The 16,668-nt window shown below is 53.9% G+C and overlaps 7 protein-coding genes across 7 annotated transcripts; 6 read left to right on the top strand and 1 right to left on the bottom strand.

The window, feature by feature from the left end:
* Positions 1–129: 129 nt before the first annotated feature.
* On the top strand, positions 130–975 carry M409DRAFT_29434 (uncharacterized protein; the record flags this gene model as incomplete). The annotated part of the gene is made up of 1 exon (XM_033809463.1): positions 130–975. The coding sequence occupies one exon, from the start codon at positions 130–132 to the stop codon at positions 973–975; it is 846 nt and encodes a 281-aa protein (XP_033661028.1).
* A 410-nt stretch (positions 976–1,385) lies between these two features.
* On the top strand, positions 1,386–2,435 carry M409DRAFT_60245 (uncharacterized protein; the record flags this gene model as incomplete). The annotated part of the gene is made up of 1 exon (XM_033814400.1): positions 1,386–2,435. The coding sequence occupies one exon, from the start codon at positions 1,386–1,388 to the stop codon at positions 2,433–2,435; it is 1,050 nt and encodes a 349-aa protein (XP_033661027.1).
* Positions 2,436–3,323: 888 nt separating this feature from the next.
* Positions 3,324–4,391, top strand: M409DRAFT_70662 (uncharacterized protein; the record flags this gene model as incomplete). The annotated part of the gene is made up of 2 exons (XM_033818838.1): positions 3,324–4,221; positions 4,285–4,391. 2 exons carry the CDS (start codon positions 3,324–3,326, stop codon positions 4,389–4,391), a joined length of 1,005 nt encoding a protein of 334 aa, XP_033661026.1.
* Positions 4,392–4,920: 529 nt separating this feature from the next.
* M409DRAFT_29431 (uncharacterized protein) lies at positions 4,921–6,015 on the bottom strand (the record flags this gene model as incomplete). Its single annotated transcript, XM_033809462.1, has 2 exons — positions 4,921–5,714; positions 5,775–6,015. The coding sequence occupies 2 exons, from the start codon at positions 6,013–6,015 to the stop codon at positions 4,921–4,923; spliced, it is 1,035 nt and encodes a 344-aa protein (XP_033661025.1).
* A 232-nt stretch (positions 6,016–6,247) lies between these two features.
* M409DRAFT_29430 (uncharacterized protein) lies at positions 6,248–7,150 on the top strand (the record flags this gene model as incomplete). Its single annotated transcript, XM_033809461.1, has 1 exon — positions 6,248–7,150. The coding sequence occupies one exon, from the start codon at positions 6,248–6,250 to the stop codon at positions 7,148–7,150; it is 903 nt and encodes a 300-aa protein (XP_033661024.1).
* Positions 7,151–7,525: 375 nt separating this feature from the next.
* Positions 7,526–11,663, top strand: M409DRAFT_70659 (uncharacterized protein; the record flags this gene model as incomplete). Its single annotated transcript, XM_033818837.1, has 4 exons — positions 7,526–7,547; positions 7,846–8,307; positions 8,977–11,171; positions 11,493–11,663. 4 exons carry the CDS (start codon positions 7,526–7,528, stop codon positions 11,661–11,663), a joined length of 2,850 nt encoding a protein of 949 aa, XP_033661023.1.
* A 2,219-nt stretch (positions 11,664–13,882) lies between these two features.
* On the top strand, positions 13,883–16,305 carry M409DRAFT_70658 (uncharacterized protein; the record flags this gene model as incomplete). The annotated part of the gene is made up of 6 exons (XM_033818836.1): positions 13,883–14,151; positions 14,254–14,557; positions 14,609–15,243; positions 15,294–15,750; positions 15,812–16,063; positions 16,120–16,305. 6 exons carry the CDS (start codon positions 13,883–13,885, stop codon positions 16,303–16,305), a joined length of 2,103 nt encoding a protein of 700 aa, XP_033661022.1.
* Between the last annotated feature and the right edge of the window lie 363 nt (positions 16,306–16,668).

Here is a 16,668-nt window from a genome sequence, read left to right as displayed (position 1 = left end):
TTATGACACAGCGGTGGGTTGTTGTAAAACGTGGCGCGGGGCAAAGTCGTGGGCCAATCACAGCCAAGAACGCCTCTTCACTCACTTTCGCTCATCCACTGCAACATCCCTTGCTGATCATCACGGTTCATGTCGGCTGCTTCCAGACTTCCCCAAGCCGCTCATCATGCTGTGAAGTCCACGTTCGGCGCGGCCAAAGATGCTGCGAAGAAGACATTTCTCCCAGATGGCCTGAAGGCGAGGCATACTCCGATCGTGACCACAGACAATGCGGACGGTCCATACTGGAGGAATAATCGTACGGGACGACCGACCACCGACGGCCTGACATCTTGGACTGGAAATGGATCCCGCCAAAGATCAACGTCTGAAGGCACTCCAAGGTCAACTTATTCTCCAATCACCCACAATCGACTACCCAAACAACCCTCACAGCCCCGTCCAACCAACGACCCTAACGCCCTCCTACGCTACCTCTACGACCCCTACCCGAACGCAATAAACTACACCACCTTCGCCAGCACAAGAGCCATAGCCGAAGATCCCTACCACCCCTACCACATCCGCACGCGGCGACGTCTCGAAGCCTTCGATCCGAGCAAACTGCACTGGCGCGTGCATGTTCCGATGGATGTGTCGAAGAAGTCGGCGATAAGGAATTGGGCGAAGAAGAGGGTTAGACGGGCGATAGAGAGGGAGTTGGAGAGAGGTGGGTTCGAGACGGATGGGGGCGTCAAGGATGGAGGGGAGGGAGAGGGAATGAGAGGCGCGCTTTTGGTGATCTTGAGTAAAGATCCGAAGGCCGCGCTGCCTTTTACAGATGAGCAGGTGAAGGGCGATGTGGCTACGCTTTTGGAGAGTGTTAGGGAGAGGCAGAGGAGGGGGCAGAGACTTGGTCATTCTGTGGCGGGGTTGAGACAGAGGTCTCCGGTGGTGGGCCTTGCCATCGGAGAACCCTTTCCCTCCGACGCTTGAAAAGCACTCGGAAGTTGGGTGTTAAAGCGAGACATTTCTGCGGCATTGGAACATCGCCAAGCTGTGTACCTCGTCTTCGAGCTCTCGGAGTCGAAAATTCCACACACTCCAGTCACGGCGTATCAACATCACCGCAAGGCACTGCTTTCCCCAAGAACGCCGTAGTAAGACTCCCTCTTCAGCAACAATGCCTAAAGTCTTACCTTCGAACCTATTCTTTGTTTCTCAAAACATCCACAATCTCCACAATCACAACATTCGTCGAAGACATTTCGTGCCGCAATCGGCTAGCATTTTGTAACAGACAAAGAAAACATGTCGCCAAAGAGCGAATGCCACACACTCCTATCTCCATATGTTCACTAGTCTTCATACATATTACCATTATCAGACCAGCAAGATTTTCGAAGATGGTTGACGGGACGCGCAGTGGACGAGTTACGAAAGGGCGGCCACAGGCGCCAAAGACCGGGAATGCGAAGGGGGCGAAACCGCAGGGAGTGACAAAGAACAAGGTGAGGCCGGCGCCGAAGAGAGATGCGAGCACACCGCCTAAACCTAGAGCTGGGAGGAGCAGAGCAAAGAAGGGTGTTACTGCCGCGCCTGACGAGTATCTGGAAAAGCAAAGAGACGCGCCAGCACCTGCGGCGATATTGGAAGAACCACAAGCACCACCGCCACCTCCAACTTCAAAAGTCACGCGCATCTACAACGAAATCTGGGCCTCGACTCTCGACAGCATCGCCTTCGTCTCGGAGGACAGCCTATCCACCGATCCAGATACCAATACCATAACCCTCAACCTGATTGACCACATTATCAAGCCCGAGAACTGGAACCCGGACCTCTCCTACAACGTCCTCTCCGCAACCTGCTTCTTCTTCGCCTCGAAAGTCACCGGCCAGAAACGAAACACTCCGGACAGGATCGCCAGCGCCATGAAAGTCGATCTGCACCTCATCGAAGCAATGGCAGGCCCGCAGGTACATTACGACCCTGTGGTGAGGGCGCGGTTGGCGGAGGCGTTGAGGGTGGGACCCGATGATGTGACGAAGGGGTATAAAATTCTTTTCGCGCAGAAAGAAGCATTGAAGGAGTTTGTGGGGGCGTATGCTGGGAATTTGGACAAGTTGCCGGAGCCGAGTGAGTTGGGGAAGATGGAGGTGCAGAACGTCATGGCGAATGTGGGTTGGAAGGAGGGTGAGGGTCTGGGGAGTTGGAAGAAGGGGATCGCTAGTCCGATTCGAGCTGCTAGTAGAGTCTTTCCGGAAGCTGGGTTGGGTTGGAGGCCTGAGGGGTCGGTGGAGGAGGAAGAAGAAGAGCAGGCAGAAGCAAAAGAATCGGAAGAGGTAGTCCCGTCCGTGGAGGAGGCAGCCATTGAGGCAGAGAAGGCTAGTGAAGTCGAGTTGGACGACTCGGAGCTGGATGATTTCGATAGGTTTGTAGAGGAGAACGAGTAGTAGAGTACGGCATAGTAATCAGCAGACGAACGCCCGGCGAACTCGTATGATCTTTCAGTTGTCCGCTCATCACGAGGTGCCCTATTGCGCTACTGAGTATGGCTTTCGTCGTGTGCATGAGGCGAGGTAGAGTAAGCACGCCACAGTTTGCTGGAGGCGGACGTAACCATGGACAGAGTCCAGTCCATCGTCAAAGCCGGCCGTAAGATGTCCACAAAGCATTGGAGGCAGCAGCATTATTCCTCTACGCCCTCAAGACCTCCCCCGAATAGGTGTTCCGAGTGAAAGAGGCGAAGAAGAGAGTTGAGGTGGTTCTGCTGCTGCACCAAGTTCTAAATCGAGACGTGGTTAACGCTGGGCTAAGCTTCGTCGCCGCTGCACAGCCGCAGGCGGGAAGCGGGCGTTAGCGTGACGTGAGCCAGTTGCCAGGAAGGCGCAGATGGGCCGCCGTGGTTGGCTGAGCAGACGCAGCGTGAAACGGTGGCAGCAAGCAGTGTTTAAGGGATCAGTCCGCATCTTTCTTGTTGCTCGCGGAGAGAGCGTTTCGAACTTGACTACTACATACAACTCCTCTTCCTTCCGGATCTCTGATACTTCGGCAGTCTTCGACATTGCGGTATATACCATCCGATCGACAGACCCTGCATCGTACGGAAAAGTTTACAATTGAGGGAGCCTTGTCGCGGCCAGGCACGCGCACAACCTCAGGAGTCAACATCATCCCACACCCTCAGGCGCCAGAATAATAATGGCCGTAAGTCGGCCCTCCACATCGTATCATATGCACAGCACAGGCGACAGCACAAGAAGACACATATTTCAGAAGTCTCACACTCGGCATTGAGATCTGAGCTCTCAGGGGCATTCTGAAATTCCAAAGAAGCTGAAATGGCAACGCAGTACAACAACAACTACGGCGGCGGCTATGGAGGCTCCAACCCCTACGCCAGCCAGGACCGCTACGACAACCCTCCCCCAACTTACGGCCAAGCGTCAGCACCATACGGTCAGAACTACGGGCAGAACGTCGAGATGCAGCCGCTTAACGCGCCCTACCCCTCGGCGACCCCCGAACCTCGCGACCCCAATGCCATCCTCAACGACTGCCGCGCGGTCGGCAGAGCGATCGACGACCTCGAGAGCCGTCTCCAAGAGCTGCAGCGTCTACAGAAGAACTTCATCTCCGGCAGCGGCGCCTCCAACAAGGATGTCGACGCCCTGTCGGCGGATATCATGAGCGGATACCGTGGGCTCGCAGACCGTGTGAAGCGCATCAAGGGCCAGCCGGATGCTACCAACCCCCGCAACAAGGCACAGGTGGATGCGCTGGACAGGAGGATACGCAAGGCCATTCAGTCGTACCAATCCCAAGAATCCGCCTTCCGCAAGGATGTGACCGAGCAGCAACGACGACAATACCTCATCGTGCGCCCCGACGCTACAGAATCTGAAATCCGCGAAGCCACCGAATCCGGCGGCGACACACAGATCTTCCAGCAAGCACTCCTCAACGCCGACCGCAGAGGCCAAGCCCAAAGCACCCTCCGCAACGTGCGGGAACGCCACGATGCGATCCAGCAGATCGAGCGGACGATGATCGAGCTGCAGCAGCTGTTCCAGGACCTGGACGCGATCGTCGTGCAGCAGGAGGCACCCGTCATGGCGATCGAGCAAAAGGCAGAGGAGACGCATACGCATTTGGAGGCCGGGAATGTGCATGTGGGCAAAGCCGTGGATAGTGCGCGGGCGGCGAGGAAGAAGAAGTGGATCTGCTTGGGGATTTGCGGTGAGTTTGACATTGGAAGCTGGCAAGTCTGTGTGCGAAGTACTGATGTTTTTGTGTGAACAGTCGCCGTCATCCTCATCATTGTCCTCATCATTATCATCTACGGCGCTACCCAGGGGTGGTTCAAGAGCAAGGACAACAATAACAATAACAACAACAATGGGAACTAGAGAGGCGAACCTCTCTCTCTCTCCCTCCCTCTCGAAACCTCAAACCCCTCGATACCCCCTCGACCTCTCGGAATGGGGGTTCTATCCCTCCACAAAAGATTGTATCAGCATATTTCCCTTTGTCACATCATCAACAAACAAGAAGTTTACATAGCGACGGCGTTTCAGGAGGGGAAGGATGGGTACAGCCTGGGCAATTAGCAGCTTCGGGGTTCAAAACAGTCGGTTGGGGCTGGGAATCGATCGACTTTGACTGTTTGTTGGATGGATGGATGGGTGGGTGTGGATTTGCTTGAAACAAGAACAAGAAAGTAGCATATTTAGTCTTTTGGCGGTAATGAGAACGTGTATCGGTTCGAGAAAAATATAAGCTGATCGTCTTGTGAATGTGATGTGACGTGTGATCTGTCTGTCATGTGAAGATTTCCAATGCGAATTGATTCGATGCTAATGGGGTATCAAGTAACAATAACAATCTGAAGCGCTGTGGCAAGTAAGCAAGCAAAACAAAAACACACCCACCCAACTATCACCCCGTTGTCTCCGTCCCCGTCTCAATCATCTCCCCACACATGCCCAAAAACCTCTCCCGGTACTCCTCCGCCGTCGTCGTCACACTCATCGGGCCCTGCGAATCCACCGCATTATACGCCTTGATCAGCCCCGTCATGGCCTTGGCGTGGACTTTATGTTTCGCCCAGAAGAAATCCAGAATTGCGGCGCGGTAGATCCATTTCTTGTCTAAGGAGTTGATGCCTGTTCGCCAGGAGGGCGGGGAGGTCGGTTGCACGGTGCTGGAGGAGGGGTCGTGGGCTGGGATGCGGATTAGGAAGAGGGAGTAGTCGACTGCGTTATGGGCGGCGAGGAAGGCGGTGTCTTTTTGGAGTTGGAGGTTGAACTCCGCTGCTTGATCTAGCGTCAGGGAGATCTTCTCGTGGAAGTCGTCGGCGAGTTTGGATTTGGTTGCTTCGCTGGTCAAGACACCGCCTGCTACATCCCGCTCGGGGTAGAAGTAGGACATGGGCTTGAGGTCGTAGGTTTCCCATTCGGTGCTGTCGCTGCTTTCGCCGGACTTGATGTTCGACATGACGATGTGGTGGGTGGGCGCGAGGGAGAGGGCGGTGCCGAGGGACCACTGGTTGCATGCGAGGAAGTCTGTGATGCGCACGAGGAGGGAGGTGGGGTTTGTCTGCATGTACTCGGCGTAGGGGAGGAGGAGGTCGTTTTTGAAGAAGCTGTATTCGAAGTGCCGGGGGATGGATTTTACGAGGTAGGTCCCGTCGGTGCTGGTGAAGAAGGTCGAGCCGGAGTAGCCCATGTCTCCTGGTTGTCACATGTGTTGTTAGTTGTGTTGGAGGTGTGGGAGTGGTCGATATTACGTACCGATCGGTTTGAGGCCTGCTGCATCTTTACTGTCTGCGCCGAAGCTCTTTCTATATTCGTCTTCTTCGATCTGCCAGGTTGCTCGTAGGGCTTTGAAGAGGTCTTCGCGGACGCAGTCGAAGTTGAGCCAGTATATCCAGAAGAAGGAGGGGATTCGAGCGATGAGGGACTTGCGCTTCTGGTCGCTATGGAGGATCGAGTAGGTCACCGAGTGGGCGATGGCATTTTGACGGCGAGCCATGGTTGCGGCGGCCTGTTGTTGTTCGTGAGGGAGAGGTCATGGTGAGATGGGAGGAGTGTTGGAGTGTGGTCTTGTTCCTGTCGCCCCACGTCATTCTAATGAGGCGCGCGCATGTGAAGCCTAAAACCTGCAGCTTGCTTGCGTTTCCCCAATTCGGCTGGCGCATTCTCTGATCGCAATAACAATCTCCAACATCCTTCACATCTACAACTCCGTGTGAAGGGCATCGACCATGCCCAAGGAACGCTCCGTCAACCCCGCGCAGGCCCAGCGCAGGGCGGAGAAGCAGAAGGAGATTGCGAAGAACAAGAAGAACCTTCAGGGCCAGCGGAATGAGAAGCTCGCGAGAAGGAACCCTGAGCGTCTGCAGAGGCAGATTGATGAGCTGAAGGAGTTGGAGGGTCGTGGAGGTCTAAGGCCGAAGGATAAAGAGACGTTGGCACAGCTCGAGAAGGATGTACGAGGCATTCGAAGGGCGAGAGATGCGATGGGTGATGCAGCGCCCAAGTTCCCCATCTACGAGCGCAGAGACAATAGAGGCGATGCGCGACGAGAGCAGCAGGAGCGAAGACAACATCTAGGCAAACGTCGACGAGACGAGGAAGATGCGCAGAGCAGCGACACCGACCCCGAAGTTCGAGACATCCCCATGCCACGAGACACACCACCTCCCATCCCCCGACAAGACCGCAAACCACACGACACCACCCAAGTCCCTCCCGGCGGCCATCCCTTACCCGCGAAACCACCACCGCCCAAAGCCCCCCAACTCGTCTACACCGCCGCCCCACAACTCCGCGACCTCAAAAAAGAAGCCACAAAATTCGTCCCGGCCGCCGTCCGCCAAAAGCAAAAACAAGCCAAAGGCCAGGGCCTACTCATCGAGCCCGAGGAAGTGGAGAAGTTGGAGAAGGCGGGGTATTATGCTGCGGCGAAGGCTGGGGAGGAGGCGGCGTTGGAGGCGAGGTTTGAGCAGACGAGTGCGGAGGTTAGAGCGGAGGGAGAGGGCGGGGATTTGGACGAGGAGTTGAGACGGTTTGAGAGGGAGATGGGGCAGATTTATCCGAGTCAGGAGGAGAGGGTGGATGTTCCGAGGCGAGTGGTGATGGAGGAGGTGGAGGATGAGGGGGATTGAAGACGAGGTTTGGAAGGGGGATGCTGTAGCATGGCATCTCGACGACACTCAACTTCACAACCGCAACTTCGCGACTCACGATCCAGCGGAAAGATGTTCAGTCATTCCATCGATATCAAAGTCTGAAATATCGCCCTGCACGACCACCATCCGAGCCGAAGGCCTCAGAACAACAAGCACGCCACTGACCCTAGGATTGTCATTGGCTTATCCCACGACTGCCACCGCCGCAGGCTTACTTGCTGCCTGCTGTCCTGCGGCAAATCTGCAATCATAGAGTAGGTATATCTACAACACCATCCAGTCAATGAATTGGCTTAGTAATCTGCATGAGCTGAAAGGCACGAAAGTTGACTTTCGCTTATCCAAACCAAAATGTATGGTGCGGAGATGTTTGGTACGACGTCCATGACTGCAGCGTCGCACGGGTGGGCAGATCCTCCTTCTTCAACGTTTCTACATCGAATTATCCATCTAGCGCCGAGCGACGCACTGGAAAGCGGAGGAAACAGCTCGGAATATATGTAAAACTGCTGTGAAAACGCGGCTGGCCATGATCAGAGAACACAGATTGAATTCGAATCGTGAAAGATGATGAGAAGAATCAACATCGACAAGTCTCCAGGAGCGAAGAATTACTATGCCAAGGCGACCCATCAGCATTCATAGCGAAAACAGCAATACAGACCGCCTAGAACCCAAGCTCCTTCGAGCCGTCGAAGCGAACAGCATCCCAGATGTCCAGGACATAATCCAACAGGCCAAGGCCAGGGGCCAATGCACCGAGTCCTTCCTCTCCATTGGCCTCGTGAGAGCCTGCGACAAGAACCTCGTCGATGCGGCGAGGTTTTTGCTTTCACAAGGCGCGAATCCGGACTACACTTCTGGAAACAAGCCGCCGAGTCTGTTGCGTGCGGCTGAATATGGGCTCAAGGGCATCGCGGAGACGCTGATCGATCATGATGCGAATCTCGAAGCTCGCGATAAGAAAGGGCGGACGCCGTTGATGACTGCTGCTTGGAGGGGGCATATGAACATTGTTCAAGTTTTGCTTACCAGAGGGGCGAATATCGATACGGTGGATCTCAGGCGGCGGAATGTTCTGCATAATATTGCGGCTGATAAGGGCGATCAGAAGAATCACGCAAAGGCAGGGAGTAAGCCGAAGAGGAAGTGTGGGATGGGGATCGTGCAGTATCTTCTCCAAGCGGGCGTCAATGTTGAGGCGGAGGATGAGCTGGGACGGACGGCGCTGCATTGGACCTGTGTGACGGATCATGAGGATTTGATAAGAGTTTTATTGACGAGTCGGTTTGATGGCGCGGCTCCCAAGGTGACAGTCGATGCGAGAGATAATCGCGATAAAACGCCTTTGCATCTTGCTGCGGCGAATGGTATGCAGATTCTGGTGAAGATTCTACTGGAGAATGGCGCGGATATCCAGGCGAAATCTGATGGAGGTTGGACTGCGCTGCACAGTGCTTGCGCGAACGGGTCTCGCGGTCTGGTGCAGATATTTTTGGATGCTGAAGCGAATGTCAATAGCGAGTTGTTGAACGGGAGGACGCCTCTCCACGTGGCTGCAGAGTTTGGGAATAAAGATGCCGCGATGTGTCTCCTGGAACATCATCAGTGCAAGAGAGATGTCAAAGATCGATTCGGTACCACGCCGCTCCTCATGGCAGCACAGCATGGCAGGAAAGAGATTGCAGAGATCCTCGCTCCGTGGAATCACCTCGACGACCTTTCCCGAGATGAGATTGAGGCTTCGCGACAGTTCAACGCTACCATCGTCGACTTTGGCAATTTCAAGAACGAAAACAGAGTGCTGCGACGACCTGTTTTTGAACTCCTCTACGCTCGCGACCCGCTAGACCAAACGAAACACTCTATCAGCACACTGCCCAAGAACATCAAAGCGACCAACTTTCGATGGATTCATCTCCCTGCAAACAATATCGCCTGGTGTGATGCCCTCCTAACGAAGCGATTCATCGAAGAAGGCGGCACGGACATCGATGGGTACAAAGCGCTCGCGACGTCTTTCAATCATCAGCATAGGGGACAGCAGCATCACTCGAGATTCATGAGGCCAATGTGTCAGGCCGTGCAGCGGGCTACTGCGGACTTTGAGGACAGCGGTTCAGATGCGCCGGTGGTGCTTGTTACGGAGCCGGCAGCACTGGAGACTGTCAAGGAGGCTATCGTTGAGGCTTCGGCTGGGGCGAAGGATGAGAGGGTTGAAGGGACGGGTCGTTTGGAGAGACAGAAGAGTCCGCCGTCTGTGGCAGGAGGACCTGAGCTTCCAAAGGCTGTGAGGCAGCGGGCGAAGGGTGGCAAGCAGCAGGGTGGTGGTGTACCGGAGGCGTCTGAACCCACTGGGTCTGCTACGAAACCTGCGAAGCCGACCATTCAGAGAAAGGAGACGTCGTCTACTGTGGCTGCTTCGGAGTCTTCAACGTCGTCGAGATCGAATAAGGCGAACAGTACTTCGGCTAAAGGACCAAAGTCTCAAAGGAAGGCAACATCTCGCAAGGACTCGACGAAGAGCAGCAATGGAATCACCACTGACAGGTCTCGCTCCTCGAACATCTTTCTCTTCCTCCCATACCTCCACTTCGAGACCGAGCGTCGACGCCGAGAGATGCAGAACGTTCTCGAGAATCCCGACTGTCTTCTGAACCTAGACCTATCGACCCGCGCCGACGAGGTCCTCTTTCGAGCACATCTCGCCAAAACAAACTCCTTCCTGCATGTTCGTCGTACGCTCGACCAATTCTTCTACCACAACATCGACACCACCTCGCGAGATTGCGATCAGGTCGTCTTTCGCTTCCAGCAGAAACACCACAAAGACCCCGAGTACGAACCGAAGGTCTTCATGGTAGATCAACTCTGGATGTGGATTCTGGGCAAAGACCTCGTGGTGACGAGTTTCCCGCAGCGATGGAGACAGCCGAGGAATGACCCTCTGAATGTGCTAGAGGGCATCATCGAGGATATCAATTCCAAGACGAGAGAACCTGTGCAGAATGTATATGAATTGGCGACGACAATCGCGGGGAGATGTTTCGGGACGTTCGATCGGCATCGGAAGGGTGATGATGATTTCCAGTTCCTGGATATGTTCGAAGCGAGTATCGGAGCCGCCATGGACGGCGAAGCGACGCTCTTCCAGGAATTCTCGCAGGCTTCGCGGCAGGCGTCGGAGTGGCTGCAGAGTCATCAGAGGGGGAATCGGCTCTCGAGGAATCTGGAGGCGGAGGAGAAGGCGAGACATCACGCTGCGAAGCACCACGCACAGGATGTGGATGATGAGGAAGGCGATAATGAGCCGCAATTCGTGGACAAACTCCTCGACGTTGGCTCTGAGACCGATCTGTTAGCTGAGATTAAGGACATCCGCGATGAGCTCGATATCATCCGCATGGTGCTAGGTCATCAGGAACACCTCCTTCCGGAGCTTCGAGAGGCGATTAAGAGCGTCTATCGTCTTGAGCGCTCACACTTCCACCTTCGCAAGATTGATAAAGTCTTCGAAGAGCAAGAGAAAACGATCTCAAACCCGCTGAAAGACATCAACCGAATGGACCAACAAGCCCAACGAATCTACGAATCCATCCGCGACCTCCTCGACCTGAAACAAAAACACGCCAACGCCTTCGAAGCACGCTTCGCCCGCGACCAAGCCGCCGGCACCCAGCGCCAGGGCCAAACCGTCATGGTCTTCACCATCGTGACCGTCATCTTCCTCCCGCTCAGCTTCATCGCCGCCATCTTCGCCATCAACATCGAAGAATTCCCGCACAACGCCCAGACGGGCAACCAGCAAATGTCCATCACCTACGTCTCGCGCTACGTCTTCGGCGTCGGCCTCGCGATCAGCATCCCCTGCATCGCTCTCGCGCTCACGGTCGACGAAGTCGGCTACGCGGTTGCGGAGGTGAAGCGTAAGGTCCGGGTGCGCTTGGCGGAGTGGAAGAGAAGGCGGAAGCATGTCCCGGAGGAGCAGAGTGGGAATGTTAGTGTGGCGAGGAAGAGTCTTGATACTGGTGCGGCGAGGAGGAGTGTTGAGATGGGGGTGCTGAAGAGGACGGCGAGTGTTGGGGCGAGGAGTGGGAGGAGGGATAGCGAGAGTGTTAGTGAGGGGGTTTATGGGGCGAGGAGGGTGAGTGTGTGGGATTTGGAGAGGGGGAAGGGGAGGAGGAGGGAGGCGGTTTATTGAAGTTTGAACCGGGACGAAAGACTTTTTGGGAACTGAAGATGATCGAGCCTGTTGACTTCACGAACAACGAGAAAACAAGAAAAAAAGCAAGAAGTCTTGCTCGTGAAAGTCAAATAGATTATAGGCGAAGAGCGGACTGCTCCAGCAGCCGTTGTTAGGCCAAAGCCTGATTTCACTAGCGCGGCCCAAGTAGGACTTCGCGAACGCGGCCGTTGTAGCGGCTCCTTTCGGTTCCTGGATAGTGGATACGATAGTCTGTCTTTGGAACAACCAATATCGACCACATGACTTGAGGGTGCGAGGTACCACGTCATTGCTGGCATTGGGAGTTGTGTTGCGAGTTGCACGAGGTGAGGTTTGATGTCGTTTGGAGGCTGTTGATGTTTCGAAGATGCCGTCCGTTGACTGGGAGAATTAAGGACGGCAACGCAATCGTGCCAGTTCGAATTCTCGCAGCAGAAGACGGCGTACAACAACCTGACGTGTCCTCCGACTAGCAATCGTTCGAAAGTCGCAACTCCGGCTGAATGTACAAGACCAAGTTGGCAAATGCAACAACCCCATCAACTAGCGTCGCGACTCAGGGGCTTTCTGTAATAAACTGGAGATGCGAAGAACACAGTCGATCCCCACATTCCTGCTTTACGAACATCCCGATCGAGAGTCGACACTCGCATCGCAGATTTAACAGCGAAACTACAGACTGGAGCAAGAATCATGACAACCCCTGTCTAGCGTTGATCCTTCAACTAACTATAACAAGATATATAAGTGGGTCACCACCTTGTATGGCCTCCTTCAGCATTAATAACTGCTTGACACCGTTCCCTCATACTCTGGCAAATACGTGATATATCAGCAGTAGTAAGAGCAGCCCACTCCTTCTTAACTGCCTCTATAACCTCAGCTCTTGTTGATGGCAAATGGAGGCCAATCCTGTACTTAAGAAGGCTCCAAAGATTCTCAATTGGATTAAGATCTGGAGAGCTTGCTGGCCAGTCCATTAACCTAGTGTTTGACTGCCTGAAGAGGGCTAAGGTTGCCTTTGCTGTATGGATCCTTGCGTTGTCTTGCATAACAATCGTAGGTTGTTGGAAGACTGACCCATCTTGATGCTGATTTACAGCCCTCTGGATCAATAGTACTACCTCACTTCGATATCTGTCTCTATCAATCTTGCCAGGCTCAAAGATATGCAGCTCTTTAATACTATCTGCAGTAATACAGGCCCAGATCATACAGGCTGAGTATTTGCGAAAGCGTGCAGTAAGGCAGTCATTGTTAAACTTCTCATCTGCTGTCCTTGTCACGTAGACTTGTCCAAAGTAGCCACAACGGATAGAGGCCTCATCTGTCCATATCATTTGAGCCCATTGTCTGTCGCTCCAGTTAATGTGCTCCCTTGCCCACTGTAGCCGAGCTCTTTTGTGATTATCTGTAAGCTATTGCTTTCTTGTTGAGACATAACGTCGATAGCCGTTGCAAGCAAAGGCAGCTCGAATCGTTCGGATATCGTGGGTAAGCTCTTCGAGGATTGCAATCTGATCAAACCTCAGCCGTCTATGGTAGGCATCAGTTGTAGCCCTTTGAACAAGCCGTTGTCTCTTGCGTGTAGTGATTACTGGAGGCCGTCCACGACGGGGTGGTGTCCTTGGATCGCGTTCACAACGGTGAAGACATCGAGAGATTGCTCCTTTAGTGGCTTGAAGAGCGTCTGCAATCCGTTGAAGTGGCCAGTGAGCGTGCTTGTGTAGTCCCCATATGATTCCCTTCTCAAACTCCGTGAAGTTCCTCCTTGTAGCCATAATAATCAAAGAGACAGTTGAAACAACGCGTTAAGAGCGTGTTGTTGTGCATGCCCGAAGGGGTTAGTTGAAGGATCAACGCTAGACAGGGGTTGTCATGATTCTTGCTCAAGTCTGTAGCGAAAGCGCAGTCGACACTTCAGGACTTTCATGCACCGTCACTGCGAACTGTTTGCTAGCGTCGTGAACTCCGCATCGACGTCAGGGGCTCCAACGGCTGTCAAACTTCTTGGAGAGGATAGGGCCATTTTCGGAAGCGAACCTGGAGGTGAGTTTGGACGAAGTGGGAATGGGAATTTTTTGGGAGGGGTTTCGTGGAGGGTTTATTATGGATGGCGGGTGCGCTGTATGTGTGCGAGTCGCTCTTTTTTTTTGTTGTCGAGCTTGACGATTGCCAGGCTTGCGTCCTGACTACGCCATGGAGACTGCGACCACGCCTAAGTCGAATACCAATTCCTCGGGCAAACTTTTCCAAAAGCTGAAGAAACAGCTTCGCAATGTGAAGTCGGACGATTATTTGCCGGATCCACTTCCGCGGGTGGATGAAGGCAAGGAGCGTGTATTCATCGTAAGTGAGACGCTGCGCCTCTGACTTTGCATTCTGATTTTGATTGATTTCATGTGCAGCCCGCTCCGGATAACGTCGACTCCAAAGAGCCATGGAGTCTCTTCGTCCACCAGACCGTCAAGAAGTCACCCAGCATGACAGCGCTCCCTCCAAGCATGGATCCCCCGACGGATCCTTTGCCATCGAGACCCTTTCCACAGCGGGTTTCGAGCGTTAATAGGGAGGCTGTTGTTTACAACCAGGAGCCCTCGAGGGATAAGAAGATGCCTCGTCCGAACGATTTTCTGCAGCAGAATGGTCATGCTTCGGAGAAGGCTGTGAACGATGAGTTTGGACCGTTCGATGAGAAGTTGCTTCATCCGAGGGGCGGGGTGCCGGATAGTCCAATTCTTGGGCGGTTGAGGTCTGTTAGATCTACTGGATAACACTTCATGTTTCGCTAACATTTTATCAGCAATGGAAGCATGCAGGCGCCTTCTTTGGCAGCCAAATCAACACGAGGAAGATCCGCCGATCCCCCACCTGCATCGCAGACAGGACAGATATGGTCGCTAGGTCCAGGATCTACCGCCTCCTCGTCCAACAAACCCTCCAAGTTGGATTCTGAGGCGCTGGCTCAGCTTCAAGTTCCGTCTGCGGATCGCAGTGATGTGCTTGAAACAGAACTCAATGTCGTCGATGACCCGAACTCGTGGGATGTCATCAATCCGAACACGAGGACTGCTCGGGAATGGGACCAGCAACTGTACTCGCTCGAGCGGCGGGCTGAAGAGCTGTATAGCGCCGATCATCTGCATGTCATTCTGGAGGTAGGGTGCTTTAATCTCATGCATTGCATACCTGCTCACCCTTTGTTACAGGACACCGAATTCCACACCAAATTCTCCTCTTTCTTACGCAATTACAGGCCTTGGAGACTTCCCCTCTTGGCCTACTACTGGGATGCGCTGAAAGCACTCCGAGCTCTCGAATACCACAACTCTCTAACAAGACTATTGTCTCAAAAGACGCCCCCGGGCCTCCACATCGGCGGTATCCATCCCCCGGGACTCACGAACAACACCCAACTCCGCGAAGCAGCACAAGCAGCATTCGACGAACTCCTCCGAGAAGACCTACACTGGTACATCGCAAACACATACATCGACATCGTCCGCGCCGTCATGCAGAGCCGCATCACAGGAACTTTGCCAGCACCACTCCGCGAAGCCAGCCATGGGCTCGCCGAAGTGTTTTGTATAACTGATCCTACCCGCCAGGACAACCCCATCATCCTGGCGTCGCCGGCGTTTACACGACATTCTGGGTGCAATATGGACTATATTCTCGGTCGTAATTGTCGCTTTATGCAGGGCCCGGGCACGACGGTGGACTCTTGTCAACGATTTGCCGAGTCGATGAAGGAGCGACGGGATCATTCTGAGATTTTTGTTAATTATCGGAGGGATGGGAGTCCGTTTCTAGCGCTGGTGATGAATGCACAGCTGCTTGATAGGTGAGGGAACTCTTTCTCGATCAGTGTCTCGTGCTAATGGGATTGAAAAGCGACGGCAACATGCGATACTATCTCGGAGCTCAGGTCGACGTATCCGGACTTCTCAAGAACTGTAGTGGAATGGACAGTCTTGTCAAGCTGATCGAGCACGGCAGTCACCATGACCGCAGAAATCAAAACCTGAGCAGCACAGATCCGGCAACGGACATCCAGCCTCTGAGCCAGATGCTGAGCGGTTCAGAATTGGACACTATTGGAAAGTACGGCGGCGTGCTACACAAAAGCGTTGAAGACCAAGAGCTGCAGAGCAAGACGCCTCGCAAGACTGCCTTCACGCCCAATCGTGTGATTCTTGCCGATGGTTCGGATGATTCTGATCAAGGAGAGATCATGAGTTCTCGGCCCCAACAGCAGCAGCAGCAGCAGCAATCGAATGAAGCCAACGGGGAGACTCACCCGGCAGGTATCCCTCCGCAGGAGATCAATCTTTCGTTGGTGTACAAGAACGTAAGTCCCTCTCCTTGACAACAACTTAATACCCACATACCTGACCTGAAGGATCTACTAGTACCTCATCATCCGTCCAGTCCCATCTCTCCGCGTCCTCTTCGCCTCCCCGACTCTACGCCTCCCCGGCATGGTCCAATCACACTTCCTACACCACATAGGCGGAGACCGCATGCGCAGCGACCTTAACACCTCCTTCCAAGACGCCCAAGTCGTAACAGCCCGAGTCCGCTGGTTGTCCTCCCCAAACGAAGAAGGCGAAGGCGAAGGCGCCTGGAGGTGGATCCACTGCACGCCGCTGATGCATCATACCGTGCGTTCGCCACTCCTTATACTCTCGATATCGCTGCTAATCGTCTTCGTGTGCAGGGAAACGTCGGGCTGTGGATGGTCGTTATGGTTTTGCCGTCGAATGATGAGGCGGCTGGGTCGGTTACGTCGTCGAAGTCGAGCCGCAGTCGGAGTCAGATGGGTCAGGGGAGGTCGGATGATGGGAGTAGTGTGCAGAGTCATGTTGTGAGGGCGAAGCCTAGGTATACCCGGCCGGTGAGGTGAGAAGAGCAACGGCGAGGACTAGCCAAAATGCTTTCAGTGCTTCGGGAATTGTATCGATAGTGTATCATATCTTGTCTGTTTCTATATCACGTATCAGTGAGAATCCTCACAAATTTCGTCTCCCGTTGGCCGCAAGACAGACCCAAAATCAGCCTTCCTCAATGTCTAAAATCGGTAGAACCATCATCACACTCGCAACCACGCACCTCCATCAGGAAAAAACCCACTGGAGCAACGAAAACATCAGGAAAACGCTCCTGTGGCGTTACATAACAGGCTAGCATTTGCGAAAGTCAGCAAGTACCTCGCTGAAGGATGGGAGCTGAGGATGATAGGATGCAGAGCTGGAAAGTTTAACCACTT

This window comes from Zasmidium cellare (assembly GCF_010093935.1).
Source record: "Zasmidium cellare ATCC 36951 unplaced genomic scaffold M409scaffold_51, whole genome shotgun sequence".
Classification (NCBI taxonomy): Eukaryota; Fungi; Ascomycota; class Dothideomycetes; order Mycosphaerellales; family Mycosphaerellaceae; genus Zasmidium; species Zasmidium cellare.
The sequence above is the reverse complement of the archived record's forward strand: the minus strand, read 5'-3'. Positions and strand labels throughout refer to the sequence as shown.